This window comes from Rhinatrema bivittatum, chromosome 6 (assembly GCF_901001135.1).
Source record: "Rhinatrema bivittatum chromosome 6, aRhiBiv1.1, whole genome shotgun sequence".
In the NCBI taxonomy this organism is placed as follows: domain Eukaryota; kingdom Metazoa; phylum Chordata; class Amphibia; order Gymnophiona; family Rhinatrematidae; genus Rhinatrema; species Rhinatrema bivittatum.
Genome location: NC_042620.1, coordinates 36,908,859 through 36,930,550, shown reverse-complemented (window position 1 = coordinate 36,930,550; position 21,692 = coordinate 36,908,859). Strand labels below are relative to the sequence as shown.

General features: G+C 40.1%; 1 protein-coding gene across 4 annotated transcripts in view; it reads left to right on the top strand.

The window, feature by feature from the left end:
- The window catches only part of SNX4 (sorting nexin 4), a 171,478-nt gene that overhangs the window by 144,708 nt on the left and 5,078 nt on the right, over positions 1 to 21,692 (top strand). For all 4 annotated transcript variants that reach the window (XM_029605279.1, XM_029605281.1, XM_029605280.1 and 1 more), the window contains exons 10-13: positions 1,659 to 1,748; positions 6,546 to 6,645; positions 15,402 to 15,547; positions 18,924 to 19,038. In XM_029605279.1, coding sequence (XP_029461139.1) covers positions 1,659 to 1,748; positions 6,546 to 6,645; positions 15,402 to 15,547; positions 18,924 to 19,038 — 451 coding nt within the window. The remainder of the gene's footprint in view (positions 1 to 1,658; positions 1,749 to 6,545; positions 6,646 to 15,401; positions 15,548 to 18,923; positions 19,039 to 21,692) is intronic.

Below are 21,692 nucleotides of genomic sequence, written 5' to 3'. Positions count from 1 at the left end.
TCTTCGGGATTTCCGGGGGATTGAGAATAGATCGTAAGCATTGTGATTTAGTTGGTTTGTGATTACATGGTCAGTATTTTTAAACCAGGTTTCAGTTATGGTGATAAAGTCGGGGGGGGGGGGGGGTTTCTTGAATTTTGTCTGATATTAGCATGAATTTTTTGGTTAATGACTGAGCGTTTAAGAGGAAGAAAGTGAGATAGAACAAGTTTTTATGGATTTTTTGAGGGGGATATTGATCAGGTATCTGTGACTTTTCAGCAGGTTCGTGTTGGGAATTGAGGCCATGATTGTGTTGAGTATGGTTTTCTTTCTGCTCTCAGATTTGGGTGTTTATTTGAATGCTGGGGTGCTGGAGCAGAGTTGTGCCTATCGAGTCTGTTCTTAATGATTGGTATTATGGCTTTCTGGAGGGAGGTAGCTTGGCGAGTATCAGTCAGGCAGGAATTTCTTGCTGTTTTTTAGAGGGTCGCGCTAAGGTGTGTGCCAAGGGGGCATGCCCCTTTGTCGTGCTCCTTAGGCGCACTCTTGTAGCGCCAGAGGCGCGCTTGCCTGTATTTTAAAGAGGAGGTGGTCTGGTCCCTCATCGCTGCCTCACGTGCGTTGGGGGCGGGTGTCTCGTGGGAGGTCCCTCCTCCTGCAGGCCGGGGGGATAGGTCTTGATGCGGTCTATCGCGGAGGTAGGCCGGGCACCGTGGAGGTTGATTTCGAGGCCTGCCGGTCACAGTTGTTGCAGCCGGGGAGGTGGCTGGGAATCGGCCATGGCGGCACGCTTGCCTGTGTTTTAAAGCGGAGGTGGTCTGGTCCCTCGTCGCCGCCTCGCATGCGTTGGGGGCGGGTGTCTCGTGGGAGGTCCCTCCTCCTGCAGGCTGGGGGGTTAGGTCTTGATGTGGCCTATCGCGGAGGTAGGTCGGGCACCATGGAGGTGGATTTCGGGGCCTGCTGGTCGCAGTTGTTGTAGCCGGGGAGGTGGCTGGGATAGTGGCATGCTGGGCATGCTCAGTGTATCTAGTCAAAGTTCTAGAAAGTTTGACAGAGGTTTTCCATGCTGGGCTTCATCTGATGTCACCCACATGTGAGGACTAACATCCTGCTTTCCTGGGAGAACACCTGTTGCAGGTAAGCAGCTCTGCTTTATTCATGACTTTCTGAGGACCAAGCCCATGCCCAACAATTATTACAATACTCCTAATACCAAGTGGCCTTTTTACTTTTTTTCTGCAGAGTTTTCTGATTGGCACCACAGTAGTGCACGTAAATATAATATACAGGTTGTAAGTGATATTTTTACCTCAGAAGACTGTACTTTGAATGTTTTTTTTCTTGCAAAATTATCATAAATGCATAATTTTTAATTGTGTGGGAGGGGGAGGGTATGACCCGAGGAGGGGGGGACGGCAGGCTGTAAGTTTTGCCTAGGGCACCTAACACTCTTGCACATGCCCTGGATGAGACTGTAGGAGAAAGAGAAGCCAAGCCAGTTCCCAGGAGCTGGGGAAGGGGGTAAAGAGGCAGCAGCAATGGGGATGCTGCAGAGACTGTTGGTTATGCTTGTGTAAATTCAGATGTCTGGGTACATCTTTTCCAAGTCTGTTTTGTCCTGTCCTTAAATTCTATACCAGATTTTTAAAATCTGTCTTGTTGGTGTGCTTTAACAGCTATGCAGCGTCTATTGATGATATCTTAGAAGAAGAGGAACATTATGCAGATCAGCTGAAAGAATATCTTTTTTATGCTGAAGCCCTGCGGTAAGCACAAAAATTGCAATTCTGGACTCCAGCAGTTTTTGCTCGTATTGTATCTGCCAACTGATTACTGACAGAAATAGTACATCCTATGAAAAACCAAACCTTATTTGACTGTTCATATTTTTGTGTGTGTCTGTGTTTTCTCCTTATTGTTGCTGCTGATTTCTGTGTGCCATAGAAACTCTAAGTAGGCATGTTTTCTTGTCTTCTTCTGTTTTCTTGTCTTCTTCTCTAGTTATGTCAAGGACCAATGCCTGCAATGCAATTAAGCAGTTGACTGCTACAGAAAAGAAAGCCATGTTGCAGATCTTGCATTTCAGCATTTGACTTTTACATGAGAATGCTGGCCATAAAGGAGAGAGCTTATTGGCCACTGTTTTTCAATCATGAATAGTAATGGCACAGGAAGGAGCAAAAAAGTATATTAAGGGGGCAATTTTCATAACCATTTATATTCATAAAACACAGGTTTATGCCTGTAAAAGGATTGCTGTAAAATTGCCCAGGGATTGTATGCATAAATACATGTATAACCCAATTTTGTACAATACTTTTATGTGCACAAAAAAAAGGTGCTGCAAAGGCAGAGTTGGAATTTATATGCATACTTTTGATTTTAAAAAGTATATTGGTAAATTAACATGCAAAATTTATGTCCTGCAAAGAGCAGGTGTAACTTTTGTGCTTATACTTATGTAAGTAAGTTTAGGGGTGCAGGGACCTATCTGCTACAGGACACTTCCAGTTGCCCTCCCACTTTACTTCATGATCCTAAGAATGGAAAGAGACATGTTCTCTTCAGAAATAGTCTTTTATTTATCAGATTTGACAGGATTTAGCATTTATTTGTATTTTTTTATTTTATTTATAACATTTTATATACCGTCATTTAGAGAGGTTCCATCACAATGGTTTACAGTGTCATAAAATAAACATAAAACAATACCATAAAAGTCAAGAAAACTTAAAAGAACAATTCTTAACTATGAGATACACTTCAGATCACAAAAGTCATAAAAGCATATTTGTAAAAATAATTAAATATAACAATGCATCAAATGTAAAAAATAAATAGTTAAAAAAAACTGAGAAAAAGGCAGGACAATAAAACCTAATACTAAACATAAAATTGTAACTGGATACACCATCTACTTCTGCTGGTTGTATTCCTTATAGGCTTTACGGAAAAGCCAAGTTTTTAGGTCTTTTTTAAACATTTTATCATTCTGCTGCAGTCTGATATTTTCATGAAGTTCATTCCATATCTTTGGTCCTGCGAGAGATATCGCCCTATTTCTGACCTGCATTAATTGTGCCGATTTAACTGAAGGAATGGATAGGAGAGCTCTATTATTTGACCTTATTTATTTATTTTTTTTATTTATCGAGTTTTATATATCGTCTTTCAGTTTCGCCATCATAACGGTTTACAGTATTCGATGGGATAGAATATGTTAATGGGTTAGCGTATATTGAGGTTAAAAAACAGTTAAATTATTGAAAAGGTTAGTCATGCATAAATATATAAAAGTTCTTAAGGTTAAGATACAGTTAAATTATTGAGGTTAAAATAGTTATATAGGTTCTTCTGGCTGTGAGGGCCGGGGGGGGGGGGGGTTCATATGGTGAGAGTTAGGTTGTCTTAGATTTCTTTGGGGGGGATGTAATCTGATAGAGACATTAAGCCATTCAGTGCCTTCGCCATATATTATTCTGTACCAAGATAACACCAATTCCTGTCTCTAACATTCTGGCCACTAAGCACCAATTTACCCTAAGAAAGTTCTGTCCCATGGGTAGTTTCAAACATGCCATAAACCTTCGCCTGCTTAATATGTTAATACTTCTGGCTAACTTACTTACCCCTGGTCCCAACTTCAGGCAATATTGCTCTGTTCACCTCTGAAGCAGACGCTGGCTGGAAGTCTGGAGAATGTGGGCAGGGGAGGAGACTTGCTTCTGAGGTACTAGCAGAGCTATTGGCTGTCTGGGGGCTTGCTTCTGGATCCCAAACTAGCAGAGCTGTCTGGCTGCTCTCGGTTTCCCATCACCTCAGGCTCCATACCCCCGTCAAACCCAGGGCAGGGCCTCTCCTCTCCTCCTCCTGACTCCTGACCACAACTTAGTCTTCTCTCTCCTTGATAGCATGGGCTGCTGGGCTGCTTTGGGTCCACTCTTTCAGGGTCACTTCTCTGTTTTTTCCCACCTCCTTATTTGATTACCCCCCTCCCTGTCTTATACTTTCCAGCTGATAGATATGCATAAGCTCATGCATAATCACGTGGTGGGTGGAGGGTCTTTGCCGCATTGCAGGTCTTCCACCCTCCCCATTTCTTCGGGGGAGTCCTTGGTGCATTGTAGGTCTTTTCCCCCTCCCCATTTCTTCGGGGGGGGGGAGGGGGGCTGCCACATTTTGGACCAAGGTTGGATGGCCAGCTATTATGCCAGTGTCAGTGATTTCTCTGTCTCAGACTGCCCTCCCTTCTTACAAGGGTGAGGGTCCTTCTAACTTCTGGACTCCCTTGGCCGGTAAATGACTCCTGCTTATGAGTAAGTTGTTGCATTGTCCCTTTGCCTTGGTCTTATTTACACAGGCACTTGCAAACAGGCAGGTCTTGATAGCATCCTACAGTTCTGATTTACAGTTCTCATCTGGCCAAAGTTTCTTCTTTTTCAGTGTGACATGTTTTGGCCTGTCAGTATTTGTCTGCATACTTCTTTGGCTATTATGATTCATTTTGGTGCTTTCAGTGGTAAAATATGGGATTTCTCCCTACACTTAGAGTGAATTTTCAAAGTGAACTTATCTAAGTAACCAAGCTTTCTCATAATCATCAATCTGCGGAACTTTCCCTGCCAAGGATCCCTTCTTTGGTAACCAGCAGAGAACTATATAAATCATCTCTAGTTCTCTCTAGTACCCCCAAAGAACTATCAGGTCATCTATGAATCCTTGGCAGTCTAAAAATCAAATACCCAGCCTTACAATCAAATCCTTGGCAGTCTAAAAATCAAATACCCAGTCTTAAAAATCAAATACCCAGCCTTATACCTATCACCCATTTCCTTAGCCAACATTTGGCTCCGTAGCATTTACGTTATGTTATTAACCCCATATATCTGTATCCAAGTTCCTGCTACCTGTTCATTGTAAGACATTAACTTGTCAATGTTTCTGTTTAGAATGTAAACCGAATTGATCAGTAACTCTGTTATTGGAAAGTCGGTATATAAAAGTGCTAAATAAATAAATAAGTGCTAAATAAGTAAGTGCAGTTTTGAATATTGGGGTAACTTGTGTGCAAAGGCAATGCCTAACTTGTGCAGGTTGTTAGAAAAATTATCCTCCCTATGGCCGTTAAATACATTTTTCCAGTTTTAATTTAAAAGAAAAATATAGATTTACAGTTCAGCTTTTACAGTTGCAGAAACTTTATCAGCCAACTCTATTCTGAACAAGATTATATAGTTTTGAAGCTTCAGGTGTGAAATCCATCTTATTTAAATAAAAATGCGATAAAACCCACTATCATCTTCTTATGATCAAACACCAAAATTATATTTTAAAGCATTTTCAGTGGAAATTAACTTGTGAGTTATAAAATGATGCAGATGATTTTAATAGAATATATATGTAGCGGGGTTGATGCCATTGGCCTGTAATTGATGGGTAGACTGTGTCAAAACAACTATTTGATTGTAAAGATCACACAAACTTTATTTTTTGTTTTGGCCTAGCAGTTTCCTGTCGCTCCTTAGGGCTTCTAGATGCAAGAGCCTTCAATCTGCAGCTTCCCAGGTTTTCCCATTTTTTATTTATTTATTTTTTAATCTTCCGCCTCCTATCTAGTCCAGCCAATGTAATGACAGCTGTTGGCTCAGAGTCACAGAACATACTTCCTTCAGGAACCAGGCAAGTGTGCACCCTAAGTCTGACCCCCAGGAATTGCGGTTGTGCAATGGCTGGGATGCCAACCTGAATCGTGCTTGCCTTCGTTTCAGGTAGAGTTCCTTGTGTCACTTAGGTTACTGATGGTAAAGGACTAACTTTGAGGACACATTTCTTGAGAAGACTGCTTCCAAATTCCATACTGCCATGAGATTAGACAAATCCTTGGTGTGACCTCCTCTTTAGGATCATACTAGTCTTAAAATGTTCACTTGACATCTTTTTTTTTTTTTTTTACATCTTGTTAAATGTGTTGGAAAATCTTTAAGTGACTTATCATTAATGAAATGGTCCCACTTCCCTTCTCATCTGAAGGCAAAGGGAGGAAACACTTTATTTAAAATCATGTTATTTATCGCCTAACAGAAAATATCTTCCTAAGTGACAACATAATTCAAAACATAATATAAAGAATTACAAAACTCATAGGATCAAAATACATAACATCATCCTCAATACTTCTGGGCAAATTTTTAATTCCTCTCTACCAGGACCTTCTGTTTAATAACAATTTCATTCATCAAGCAGGTTTTTAAAACTTTCCTGAATTTGAAAAGATCTACACCTGAAATGAAAATGAAAATACATTGCTCAAAACTAGCTGATATGGAATCATTCTTTTACAGTCTTGACACAGATTGAAATGTAGGATTTTATATATAAATTATTTGTTGTAGTAATTGCAATCTGACAACAGTTTTTTTAGATGGTACCTTTTGAATCCATGACTGATTACAACAACAATCTGCATTTATCCCCAAAAAGGAAACGTTTTCCTCCATTGTTAAAGGAAGAAAGTAACAAAATAAAGTATTAAGTATCCAGTCTTTCAATAATTGTGATTTCAGGGCAGTGTGCAGGAAGCATGAGCTTATGCAGTGTGATTTGGAGATGGCAGCTCTGGATCTGACATCAAAGAAACAGCAGTGCGAGGAGCTGGCAACGGGGGTAGGTCTCACTTTCCAATTCCTTGGTCTAAATCCCAGTTTTTGGAGATCCAAGCTACTTAAGCTGTGACCCATAAATGACATTTAACATGTAGCTCGCTGACAGCTGGTTATGAGGTGATGCAGCCTGCGAGCCTTAGGGTCTTGTAGTGGCTCAGAGTAATTTACAGCACAGTGATTTATGCTGTTTACAGAGGCCCAGTTTTATGCAATAATCTGCAAATGCAGAACTGCAGCTTGTGCTAAAGGCTGTATAAAGTAACTCAGGAATGGTACAGGCCTGTGAAAATCAGTAACCCTGATGATGATATCATGCATGTTTACAAAAGTTATGTGGAAAAAAATGATATACTTAGGTTAAAACCTATAAACCTTGTAGATATGATCTGTAATGCATCTACTGCCCTTTCGTATGAAATGTTATCCAGCCTTGTATTTTGACCCCTTGCTGTAGAACAGTGCAGTCCACAAGGGCCATGGAGATCAATGGCAGTGGTGACATTATCGAGGACAGTCTGCGGTGGACTGGAACAGGAGTGGTGGTGACGATGGGCTTAGTAGAGGCCAGTGCAGGCCATAAAGAGAAGCAGCAATGGTAGAATTGGCGGTGGGAACAGTTGCAGTGGTAGCATGAACACTAGTTGCGGTGAGATTCAATGAGCTGAGAACAGCAGCAGTGACCAAATTAGCAGTGCAGCAAATACGGTGGTGGATAGGGAGATATAAAGTGGTGGGGATCGGAGGTAAGAGATAAGGTAGTAGATGGTTTGAGGAAAGGGCCAGAGAGAGAGAGAGCCTAGTGGAAATGAGCTGGAGAAAGAGAGCGACTGGTAGGGGCAGGCCGGGATGGGAGGGAGAGAGGGGGAACAGGCTGGAGGGAAGAGAGAGACTTGGGACGGACTGGGGCAAGAGGAAGTGACTAGAAGGGGAGCGTAAAGGAACTAACGGGTGGGAGATAGAAACTAGTGGAGACAGACTGGGAAAGAAAGGGGAGAAAGAAGGGACAGACTTGGGAGAACAAGTGAGACTATTGGGGATAGGCTTGTGGGAGGGGATGGAGAGCAAGTGGTAGGGATGGACTTGGACAGCTGTTCTAAAATGACCTTTTCAGCGAGAAATCTTATCTTTCTGTAAATGCTTTAAGTATTTGAATCTCTATGATATTCCCCTTCTCTCTCCTCCAGGGTTATAAACATTTTATGCTTTTATATATCACCTTATAGATTTATAGTGGCAGTCTCAGCATAGTTTTGCTGCTACCCTCTAAATTGCCTCTGCTCTTACCTTCAAGGATGTAGCCTCTAAAACTGGACCAAATATAACTGACAGATGCCTTTTCTATGTGGTGGTTGTTATTCAATCACTTCTCACCATGTTCTGCTGTTCTAGAGTTCTATGCCCCAAATGCACAAGTCTTAACTCCTTTGTTTTAAATCTTAGCTGTCACACTATCTGATATTTTGGGGACTCATGCAGAGGGAGAAACTCTGATATTGACTAAGGGTGCCAAAGAAGCCTGTATCATCTGCACAGTTCTCTGTGAAAGTGGAGCCAGCCTCAACTTCAAGATGGGACAGGACCTTCCTAGTGCAGGTGCCAGCCTTGCTCATGGTGGGGAAGAGCAACATGACGCCAAGCCACCTGTTCTATCTGGACCCAGCGTAGTCCAGGGTGCATTTCATCTCTTCAGCATAGAGCGGCTTCATGGCGAGGTCTGTTATAGTCCATCCTTGTCAAGGCAGAGTACCTCTGTGCGGGATGAAAATATTTTTAAGAAATAAGTTTTGCTATGGTGCAGAAGGCAGTGCCTCTGGCACCATCCATTGGACATGGCATTGATAAACAGGAAATTGATACATTCAGCATGGAGTGCTCCAGAGACAATCGCAGCTATAGCCACTACTGCAGTTCCAAACTCTCACTCAGCACTGACATCATCATTAGGCCTTAAGTGAAGAGCTGATCTGAGTCTAAGGCAGATATCTCTCCTTGACCTCCAGCATAGAGGGTCCCTTAGCCAGTTGGAGCCCATCTGTCAGAGCTTGTGAATAATTTTGCCTTTTTAGTCCCTGAGGACTTGAGAGGGAGGTAGGAGCTTTTCCTATCCAAAATGGAGAACATTTTTACCCATAGGGTGCTGCTTAAAGTCCCTCAGGGGCTTCTAGCAGTGAGAGTAAGTCATCTCCTTTAAGTCATAGATTCACCTCCCCCAGGGGGAGTCCCTTTAGTGATCAGAAAAGGAAGAAGTGGCATTCTGAGTTTCTCCCAGAAGCTTCCACTTCAGAACAGCAGAAATCTTCTCCCTGGTCACTGCCATCATTGATAGGGTTGTGGCTTAGCATACCACTATGGTCAGGGGAGAAAGAAGATTCTATACGATTCCTTTTGACCCTTTACCAGATTTGCCTCAGCAATCATTTCCCCTAAAAGATATTTGATACTCATGTTGGATAAGCTGGCAAGATGCTTTCTATCAGTGCCAGAAACAAGGTAGACCTGAGAGCATATGTCTTCAGGCTGCTTCAGTTTCTTCAGCCACTAGCAGATGCTGGGTCTGCTCCTCAAAGCCTTATAGATAAGGATGTGGCAGATGCAGATATCATGACTTTTGATGGCCCAAAAACTGGATCTGAAATATAGAATAGAGGCCTCCCTGAGTTTGAGTGGTTCAGTTACTGCACCACTCTGTACTGGTGAAGTCAGCGGTGAAACATGTGAAGTGTACTCATGATCTAACACACCACCTGGGAAGAACCTAAAGATGTTAAATATGTTTGGGAAGAAGGTCTTCCAGGGATTCATGCTTAGCACCCGGATTGTGGCTCATCAACTATACATGGTACAGTATTTGAATAAATGTGTGCAGAAACTGAAAACTTTGGAATCGTCAGGTCTGGAATAGGTGAAATTACATCGAGCTGTGGAAGATATAGAGTATTATAAGATGCATTTCATCTACTCTATGGATCAAGCTTTTTAAACTCTGGCCAAGTCTTAGGCCGCTTCTGTTGGGGAAGATATAGAGTATTATAAGATGCATTTCATCTACTCTATGGATCAAGCTTTTTAAACTCTGGCCAAGTCTTAGGCCGCTTCTGTTGGGGCTCAAACGTTCATATAGTTGAAAGCGAGTGTTCTGCATAATGATGTCCATGACCATCTGGCAGATGTTTCCTGTGTTGTGCACAGCTTGCTTGGCATCAAGGAGAAGGAGGCAGTGGCACTGATTCAGGAGCATCAGTTCACTCTGTCAGTGGCAGTATGGGATAAGCTGGCGCCAGCCCAATGACACAATGTTTTCTACAAGCATCCATTCTTCCAAAGATGCTATTTCTGTACTTTTCAATGCCCTCTGGCTTCTATCATTCATCAGCAGCTGCCTGCTAGAGGCTGGCAGAAGAAAAGGCATCAACTGAAGCCGCAGCAGCAGTTTTTGATGTCTGCCTCCACCCATTGAGTGGGAGGATCCAATCTTTCCTTCTGAAATGGATTAGTGTCACCAAAAACCAGTTGGTCTTGAAAATTATGGAGTCTGGCTACCATCCTCCTCCTCCTCCTCCTCCTAACCTAAAAGGCTTCAATCTTCATCTACAATCCCTCTCAATCTACCCAGCTGCAGCTGAATGTAGAGTTGCTCTTGAGCTTGTCCCTTCATGGAAGTGTGGCCAGATTTCTATTCAGTATTTTCTGATTCCTCAAAAAGTCAAAGGGATTGAGATATATTCTAAACTTGTTAGGGCTGCACAAACGGTTAGTTCAGGAGAAGTTCAAGATGAACTCTTTCAAGATGATTCTTCCCTTCATTCAACTAGGGCATTGGATGAAGGCTCTTGATCTGAAAGATGCTTATGCACACATTTCTCTTCACCCCTCCTACCAGAAGTTCCTCCAGTTTGTGGTGAAGGACCTGCACTATCAGTACAGGATGTTTCTATTTTGCCTCTCTGCGGCCCTGAGTGTTTACAAAATGCCTTGCAGTAGTGGCTGCCCATCTGCATTGGCAGAGAGTCTGCTTAATTCCCTTAACTGGACAGTTGTTTGGTGTCTGACCCATCTCTGACAGGAGTTCTGGAGTCCCTCGAAGCAACCATTCGACTTCTCCAATCTCTGTGATTCCTGGTCAAATTCTGCAAGTCTGACTTGACCCATTTCAAAGAATTCAGTTCGTAGGAGCCTGTATAAACTCAGTCAAAGAGAATCTTTTCTTCTAGTCAAGAGCCACATTTCTGATGGGCCTAGTGCACTCTTTTCTACAGCAGGATCAAGCACCAGTGAGATTTGCTCTGGTTATTCTGGGACACATGGCTGTAGCGGTGCATGTAGTTTATTTGGCTTGTTCTTACATTTGGGTCCTTCAAAGCCAGTGGGATCAACAATATCAACTATTATTCCCCAAAGTATTCATAACCTACTGAGATGAGGGTATCCCTTCAGTTGTGGAGAAACATGGGGGTTCTCAAGGTGACCACCTCGCTATACATCTCAGAGCATCAAATGATCTGTCTGAGAAAATATTCCAGGATGAGGAGAAAATGAAACATGCAAACCCAAAGCTGTGAGATCAACAACCACTGCATCTAGGAGACAGAGGATAGTGGAGACAGTTGACTCACTTCTGAGGGGCATGGAAGCATTAATCTGCCAACCAGACATATTAAATTGAGAAGTATGCTGTCTGCCTAGTACAAAAATCCAAGATATTATGGAGAGATTGCCGAAAATTGAGATTGTTGGATGCTGGTCATCCATGTCGGCCCAAATGATACTGCTGTCATTTTTAAAGTCTTAATGCAGCTTTTATGTTCCCTGAGACGTACTTGTATTTTCCTTTTAGTCCGTCCAACATAAATCAGGTCACACGGGCATTGAATAACATAAATAACTCTCTCTGAATCACAGGAAGTAAGGGACCTCAAAGAAACAGTGCGGTTCGAACTTGGATGATGCCACTGCAAGCCTGTCAACGCTTGAGTGCACATGTCGCATGCGCCACATGGGAAATGTCCTTTCATAAAGTGCTCACAACTTGCATTTGATATTGACTGAAAGGTGGAATGAATCACTATATCTTGGATGTTCTGATCCCGAGAGTATGCAAATCTGGGACTCAATTGAAAAACCTTATGAAACACCAGTATAGACCAATGTGAGCGAAGAATGTCCACCACCTCTTTTACATGGTCAGAATAATGTACCACACATGTCAAACCCTTGTCTTCAATTTTCTGTTGATAATTTAACAGTAATGACCGATTTGCAAACAAAGCTTGCTGATAAGCTTTTTTAATAACCGACCCAAGGGTACCCCCTCTGTGAAAAACGTGAAAACAAATCCACTGCTTGAGACTTAAATTCTGCCTCTGTAGAACATATCCTTCTCAATCATAATAATTGGGATACCGGGAGACTGTCCTTCAATCTTTTTGGGTGGTAGCTTGAATATCTCAGTAGTTGATTTTGATCCGTCTCTTTTCAAAATAAAGTAGTATGTAAACAATCTCCATCCCTAAAGATTGTAATATCTAAAAACGAAATGGAAACCTGATGGAATTGCATAGAAAACTTGAGATTTACATCTTCATTATTCAATCACTTCAAAAAATCCTGTAGGTCTGCAACCGATGATGTCCAAATGAAGAAAACATGAGTCATATATCTACATCAGAGGGACACTCGGCAATATTATAATGCCACCATGATTTTTTATTTAATTTTTAATTTTTAAACCTTTGTACATACGTAAATTACCCCTAAATGTGGACCATATGCATATATATATAAAAATTTTAATAAAACATATCATATTACATCATATCTCATTTATCCATAATACCATTCACACCACTCATTCATAAAGTACATATACAGTGCATCCCGATTCCCTTCTAAAACATATATATATAATAAATATACATATACAAACTTTCCCCAATTTTAACTTTTTGAAGTCATCATTTTCAAAAGATCCATTAACATTTTTATGCTGTTCCCGACGAGACCGCTCGTTTCGCCTGACCTAACAGGCTTCTTCAGGGAAAAAAAATTTTTAAACTTACATGCTGTGGACTCTTAAATTCAATGTATTTATTATTTATCCCCGAGAATATAACATAAAATGTTACAAGAATTTTTTGGTCTTCAATGCTTCTTATTCTATTTCACGTTGCGTTGTTTTCTGATGCATATATCTTGTGACTTCAATCAAAATGCACAATGGTCCCATACACCGTTGTAACATCCGTATAAATATTATATCTCACTCTGTCAACATCAAATTCTTCTTAACTACCAAAGCGGCGTTGTTGTTCATATCCTTGTTCAAAATTGTGACCAACGTCTCTATCACAGTCTGCTTTCCGCAATATGTATCATTGTATCGCAAGCGAATCTGACCTCCGAAATTTTCGGGATCAATGAAGTATAAATTTCATAGTCAATCTCCTCCGTATTTCTCCTGCTTCCCTCAGCCTGTACTTTATGAATGAGTGGTGTGAATGGTATTATGGATAAATGAGATATGATGTAATATGATATGTTTTATTAAAATTTTTATATATATGCATATGGTCCACATTTAGGGGTAATTTACGTATGTACAAAGGTTTAAAAATTAAAAATTAAATAAAAAATCATGGTGGCATTATAATATTGCCGAGTGTCCCTCTGATGTAGATATATGACTCATATTTTGAACGGAGGTTGTTCTGCACAATATTTGTGTACCAAATGAAGAAAACGTCATCTATATACTGACATCACATCAAGATATTACGAAACCAAATGGAAGGATACAAAATTTTATCTTCAAACAGACACATACAGATTTGATATATCAGAGGCTACTGTGGCCCCCATCGCAACTCCTTGTACTTGTAGATAATAAGACGTGTCAAATTTTTTAAAAAAGTTGTGAAACAGTACCAATTCCAATAAAGCAGACAAAAAACTAGTTGGAACCCTATGTGGACGTGACGATTAAATGTTTCCCATTAAAACAAAAACCTCTCTCTGAGGGACGCCTCATTTTTACAGGATATGTCTCTTATGTTACCTTTATTGCATGATTTACCACCTCTTCCACATCAGTGCTTTCTAGTTACCCTTGATATTGAGGCGTTATATACTAAAGTCCCTCAGAGAGAGGTTTTTGTTTTGATGGGAAATATTCTATTGTCACGTCCTCGTCCACATAGGGTTCCAACTAGTTTTTTGTCGGCTTTATTGGAACTGGAATTGTTTCACAACTTTTTAAAAATTGGACACGTCTTATCTATAAGTACAAAGAGTTGCGATGGGGGCCACAGTAGCCCCTGAATCAATCAACTGGTATTCATTAGGATGAGTAATTGATTATCCTATCAGTCTAAAAAACATTTTTGATTGGCTTGAACGTCATTTCCTTTCAGAACATAAATACCTCCTCCCCTGCCATGTTTTAAATTTATTTAAATGTATTTGTATGAGGATCGACTAAGTTCAATAGGATGAAGTGAATTTGTATATAGAAATCTTCAATTGGGATGGACCTCTTGAGGTTGGGTGACGTGAGTGTTTGGAAGAAGATACCCCCTCATGCAGCTTGGCATTCGAAACATGAATTCATGTAGGGGTTTGATTGTCATATGTCCGACAAGATAAGTACTATTCGATTTGGATCTTCTCACTTTGAAACGAAATAAATCTATCTTTGGGGTACTCAACTCGTATGAAACTGGTAAAAAAGTTTTCAAAAAAGGTTTTTTAGTTATTAATACATTGATAAAGTAAAGTGGACTTTAAACTGAGAGTGGCTTTCCAATTTGAGAAGCCGATTCAGTGTCAATCCTACAAACTGAATAAATAAAAAATAAAAATAAATAATACAAATTGCAATAATTCTTGAAATATGACCAGTAGACCAATGACTTATTTCATTGGTATAACTTCTTTGAGGGTCTCTGGAATTCAGGTATTTTTGGGGCATATTTTTTGTGATTAATATTGACTTATTTTGAAGACATTTGTCTCAGTGGAGGTGATAATCTATCAGTAATGAAACAGGGAGGAGGGTGGGAATCAAACTAGTAATTAGTTGCCCAGGAAAAGGTACTGTCATCTTCTCAGATCAAGTAAATGACTTTTGCAAACTCACAATACAAACACTGGCAAAGAAATATCTTACTGGCTCAGAGACGCAGTTTATTTTCCCACAGTGCAAACAATTCTAACACTGGTAAACAAATACTAACCTTAAAATGAGCAGATAATCTAAACAGCCAGTAACAGTTTAACTCTCCAAAAATTGTATTTTATTTTGTCTTAAGATTTAAGAGCCTCTTTCCAGCAAGTCCAAACTTACCACCAGTAGATGAAGGTTCCTCTGTACTGTAAAATAGCATTGTAGAAATGGCTGAACCCCCAAGGGACTTCAATCTCCAAAGGAACGCTGGCCATTTTTCTTGTCACTCTGGTGCATGTTTCTAAAATTGCTAGTAAGACCCCATGTGGTAGTTCCCGTTACAAATATGGCACAACCGTTAGAAGTCATTTTTAAAAGGTTTGGTAAAGGATTCTTGGCTTCCCTTTTTTTTTTTCCCCCTTTCGAGGTATTTCTCAATTATCAACTCCTGGCCCTGCAGCCAATCATAGTCACAGGTTGCTTATCTAGGTGGCTCATTTTAACAAATGAAACTATTGTAATGTTTGTAATCCCACTTGAACAATCAGAAAAGTGTCGCACGTGATGAGCCTTCATGTCCTATTTTTGTTTACTCCTAGACTGTGCGGACCTTCTCTTTAAAAGGGATGACCAGCAAGCTGTTTGGACAGGAAACACCTGAGCAAAGAGAATCAAAGATAAAAGTGCTAGAAGAACAGATAGAAGAAGATGAAGAACAGTTGAAGGCTAAAAACCTAGAGAGCAGGTATAATTTTTACTGCCTTGTCAGCAAGAACAGTTTCAGCAATTATTAAATATTCCACACAGCTTTTGTAATTGGATATCAAAAACTATCTGTGCAGTGTCACCTAGATTGAAAATGGTAATGCTAAAGTTGCTTAACCTCATATTTGATAGTGTAATTAATATATAGTGGTAAATTGTTTAAATGCTTAGAGGTCCATATTCCGTCACAGTTTGGATAGCAAAGTTAGCTGAATAAACTTATCCAGCTAACTTTGGAGAGATGTTCAATAATTCAACTGTGCTACTGAATATAGTCTACTATCTTACATTTAGTTGGCTAACTTTATCTAGCTAACATTAGGACAGCTCTTTGGCCCGACCCAGCCTTAGCTGGCTAACTTTGAATATCAGATTTAGCTGGATAACCTATCCGGCTAACGTAACTCCCCCCTCAAAACAACCCTAAGTTATCTGGCTACATTTTAGCTGGATAATAAGGTATTTGACTACAATTTAGTCTGATAAGTGCCCCAATATTAATTTAGCTGTATAACTTCTGAGCTATCTGGCTAAATGCATCTACTTTGAAGGAGGGGGATAGGGGCTGAAAGGAAAGAGAAAATTGAATTCAGAGACAACCAGCATGAGCTATGACTATTTTTTACAGTCTGGAGGTACTGATGCTTAGACATTAAAAAAAAACATAGGACTGCTTCTACAGCCAAGTCCCTAAGCAAAGAACATCAAGCAAAAATGACTGATACATAGGGTTAACCTGCACGGCAGATACTACCAAGGGAAGCTTGCTGGGCAGACTGGATGGACCATTGTTCCTTTTCTGCTGCCATTTCTATGTTAATGTAAATAGTTTGACTTCAACAAATGTGCATAAGTAAATATGTTGATGGTTTACTTCATTGACACACATCAAAGGAAGGGGGTATCACTGGTCTCAAATAATACACATTCAAAATAACCACATGTGCAGTGCCTATTATATTTATTTGTAGGACCTACAACTTAATGAGTTTGACAGACGTACAAGCTCATTCTCCATGTAGAAGGTCCATTTACTTTATTTTAATCTCTAAATTTTTACGTTTTTATTTTAGTTATTTTAAACTCCACTGAGTTACTTTGAATAAAATTCTATGTCAAATGAATTGAAACTGCCGCACAAAATTCTAAATAAGTCATATGTGTCTAGAGCAAATGCTCACAAAAATGGTCTGACCTCTGTCCACTTAGAAAAGAGTCCCGTAAACACATCATATGGACCCATCAAATCGCCATATAATTAAGGAAAATACTCATCTGTGTCTTTAAAGGCAGAAAAGTCCATTGCAAACCAAGTCCCAACCCGAACGTGTTTCGGACCATGCCGGGTCCTGCTTCAGGGGCAACAGACTCTTGAAAGTAGCTCTTCATAACCTGACACCAACTTTGAAAAAAAGTATTAAAGTTGGTATCTGGTTATGAAGAGCTACTTTCAAGAGTCTGTTGCCCCTGAAGCAGGACCTGGAATGGTCCGAAACACGTTCGTGTCGGGACTTGGTTTGCAATGGACTTTTCTGCCTTCAAAGACACAGATGAGTATTTTCCTTAATTATATGGCGATTTGATGGGTCCATATGATGTGTTTACGGGACTCTTTTCTAAGTGGACAGAGGTCAGACCATTTTTGTGAGCATTTGCTCTAGACACATATGACTTATTTAGAATTTTGTGCGGCAGTTTCAATTCATTTGACATAGAATTTTATTCAAAGTAACTCAGTGGAGTTTAAAATAACTAAAATAAAAACGTAAAAATTTAGAGATTAAAATAAAGTAAATGGACCTTCTACATGGAGAATGAGCTTGTACGTCTGTCAAACTCATTAAGTTGTAGGTCCTACAAATAAATATAACAGGCACTGCACATGTGGTTATTTTGAATGTGTATTATTTGAGACCAGTGATACCCCCTTCCTTTGATGTGTGTTTACAGCGTGTGAGGGTCCTGGAATACGTTGATGTTTAAGGGCATATTTTTTGTGATTTCTTCATTGAGACACATGAGTGAAAAAGTAGATGACTTTGCTCGTGCATACAGGTTTATGTAATAGATATCTGCTCTCTGGCCATATCTCACTTGAAAGCATTAATTAGTTAAGTTGAGTTATTCAGAAGAATTTAGGTAGTTTAAAGGTGACAGCATGATAACTTCCTTTGCCATTTATGAAGGATTCTGGTTCCCTGGGCATAGACATCTTTTATTCCTAACTCTAATAGTCAAAGACTATTCTTTAGTCACAGACTAAAGGATATACAAGATGAGGATCTGGAGGATAATACACCAATTTGCATTTCTCTTTAAATGCTTCTATTTACCCTCATTTTTCATCTTCCCTGACTAACTCGATATGCTTATAGCAGGCCTTCAGTGCTGCAGCTAGTAATAATCATACAATAAAATGGTGCCGGCCTTAGGGCCCACAGGCCATATCTTGAATAGGGCATTGGTGGGGCAGAAGCATCTAGGGATTGCTCCTGCCCTATAAAGAGACAATTTTGAGTAAGCTGGGGGAGGGAGGAGGTGTCAGGAAAGGTAAGGGTGCTAGAAAAAAGGTCTGGTAAGACTTTGTTTTATTTTTTAGAATTGTAATTTTTGTGGTGGGGAAAGGGAGCCCAAGGCCTTGCTACTATTGAATCGGTTATTTACTCTTTTGGATAATAGAAGGACTAGGGGGCACTCCATGAAGTTAGCAAGTAGCACATTTAAAACTAATCGGAGAAAGTTCTTTTTCACTCAACGCACAATAAAGCTCTGGAATTTGTTGCCAGAGGATGTGGTTAGTGCAGTTAGTATAGCTGTGTTTAAAAAAGAATTGGATAAGTTTTTGGAGGAGAAGTCCATTACCTGCTATTAATCAATTATACTTAGGGAATAGCCACTGCTATTACTAGCATCAGTAGCATGGGATAGACTTAGTTTTTGGGTACTTGCCAGGTTCTTGTGGCCTGGATTGGCCACTGTTGGAAACAGGATGCTGGGCTTGATGGACCCTTGGTGTGACCCAGTTATGGCATTTTCTTATGTTCTTATATTTTTTTAAATGAAAAGAAAAATAAAATAAATTTCATTTGTTTTTCTTTTGTTTCATTTTCAAAGCAAAATGAAACAAAATGGTAAATTTCATGTCAAACAAAAGCACAACTCTAGACCTGACTAGTAATGCCCCATTTCATTGCAACAGATATTTCCTACATTGGCTCTGCCAAGCAAATCTTATAACGAAATTGTTATTAAATGTTGCTTTTATTCAAGGCACCTTATAGTGATCAAGGTAGAACGGTGTAATATTGGTGAGAATGGAAAGGCTTAAATAATTGCTGACTCTGTATTCCTTTCAGAGAATTTGTGAAGAATGCTTGGGCAGATATTGACCACTTCAAAGAGCAAAAGAACCGTGACTTGAAAGAGGCCCTTATAAGTTATGCTGTCATGCAGATTAGTATGTGCAAAAAGGTAGGGCTTGGTTGGAACTTAAGACTAATCTTCTTCTGTGTTTTTGACTATTTGAAAATTCGTGTTCTCTAGCAGTGGCGTAGCTAGAACTGAATTTTGGGGGGGGCCCAAGGTTAACATGGGTGGGCAATAGGCATATAGGTTTGAGCCCTACTAGTTGTAATCTTCTCAATAAATAATACCTTAGAATGCACCTGACAATGGATTTCTTTGTAATCTGCAGTAGCCATCATGCATTCATTTATTTTATATGTATTGCAGTTTATAAATACACAACAATATCATATAAAAAGTAAGCAAAGAACACGTCACAGAAACATCAGATCCAATCATGTAATAAATATCAATGTATTCTTTTATGAATCCTCTGTCAAAAATACTGAATATCTCATAACTATAATAAAACAGCAATAATCATAACACTTAAGGCTTGCAGTGGGTGCCGAGCAGAACTAGGATTGTTCATATTATAACCCAACATGCAAAAAACAAATATATTCAGATTCTGGTGGCACCTCAGTAACCGCAAAACAGCCTCCCTCCACTGACAAGCACTTTGTGAAGTAATACAAACCCCTACAAAATTTAATAAAAAATACATTTAGAACCTTGCCAAGCCATACCATACCATACCATAACAGCAGTTACTCTCAGGACTCAAACAGCAGCAACCTTATCTATGAAAAGGCAGCAAGCAAATATTACACCAAGCCCTAGAATACTAATACACCACCTACTGGACAAACAAGCCAGACTACTTTAAATCCCTACACAGAAACTACACACTAGCCAAAATACTGCACCTCTGTCACACATGTGCAACACAGAGGGAATAAGAAATTAGAAACAAACACACAGTCAAGATTGAAATGGAAACCCCAAGAAACCAGACTCTGTGAACAGTGGAATACTGAAGAAAAAGTAAAATACAAATATATGATATGCACATTCCAAAATATGGCATATTTCAGTTACTGAAAGTCAAAATAATTTTTTTTTTACCTTTGTTGTCTGTCCTTATTTTTCTAATCAGCTGGTCACAGTCTCTTTTTTTCCACTTGCCTGTCTTTTCCTAATTCCTTTTTCAAGGTCTCTTATTCTTTCTGTTTTCTCGTCTTTCCTTTCTACCTCAGAGGTTCCCACTCCACACACTCTTTTACCCAGGCTCCCACTCTCACATGCAGGCTCTCATATACTCTCTCTCACATGCTGCATCCCACTCCCACACGTACACACAGGCTCTTACTCTTACATGCTCTCTCACATGCAGACTCCCACTCCTACATGCTTGCTCTCTCATCTATAGGATCTCAAAGCCATATGCTCTCTCCCTCACACACATATCCACACAGGCTTTCCACTCCACATGCTCTCTTTCTCTCTCAAAAACACATACAGGCTCATTCCCACATGCTCGCTCTCTCATACACACACAAACACACAGGCTTCTCGCTCCCTTGCTGTCTTTCATGCACGTGCACACACACATACACGTGCTTCTCACTCTTGTGCTGTCTCTCAAACATACACACAGGCTTCTCACTCCCACACACTCTTATCAGGGCTCTCCCTCTCTCCTGGGCCTCCTTGCTATGACTGGCTACTTCCTTGGGCCACACAGGATGAACTCCATGACAGCCTTGTGTTGGGTCTTCTCTTCTTGGGCCACACGGGAAGAGCTCCACAAACTGCGTCTGGCCTCTTCTTCTCGGGCCGTGTGGGATGAGCTCTACATCCCTGCATCAAGCCTCACGGAATGATCTCTGCGACAGGCCTCCTCTTCTTGGTGCCGAGCAATGCTGATTGGGTGGGCCACGACCCACCCAGGTCCACCCGTGGCTACGCCACTGTTCTCTAGTAACAACTCTTGGAGTTAACATAAGAACTGTCATTTATTCCACCCAGGAACTTTATCTCTCTAGCATGACCTGAAGTTATGTTTACCCAGTCAATAATGGGGTAATTGATATCTCACAAAAAGACGTCGCAAAAGCTAAAAATTTTTTAAATTTTTGTGTGCATAGAATTTATCTCGAAATGTGGACCATCACACCACCCTTGGTTGATTCAGGCAGTAAGCCACGCTTTCAACCACAACGGGTCACATTTAATCATCGGTCCAATAAAGTCTTTTGAATTGCTTCAATTTTCTATTTTATTAAATTTACTTTTTTTGTCGTTTTTTGTCCATTTATAATAAAATATTTTTAACGATGTTAGGGTAAATATATTTGAAGCGGAATTTCCTTACTTGTGCGGAGCGCCGCCGCGCTTCCAAACTTTTGTCTTCAATACTGCCGTGCTTTATAGGCGAAGATTTCCGATTGAAGGTGCTCATACGACTAAGAGCTCCTGTAGTCCCGACGTACGTTTCGCGATTGTGCTGCTTCAGGGACTATGTCCTAATCGGAAAGTTGTAGTGTCTGGACTTGAAAAAGTACAAGGTTAATTCCCGCCAAAATTGCTTCAATATTTAAATACCTTAATGTTTGCTTTCGTCTGATTCATACGGTGTTTAATGCCGCATTCAGTCGCCTAATCCTCTTACCTGGACAAAAAACGACAAAAAAAGTAAATTTAATAAAATAGAAAATTGAAGCAATTCAAAAGACTTTATTGGACCGATGATTAAATGTGACCCGTTGTGGTTGAAA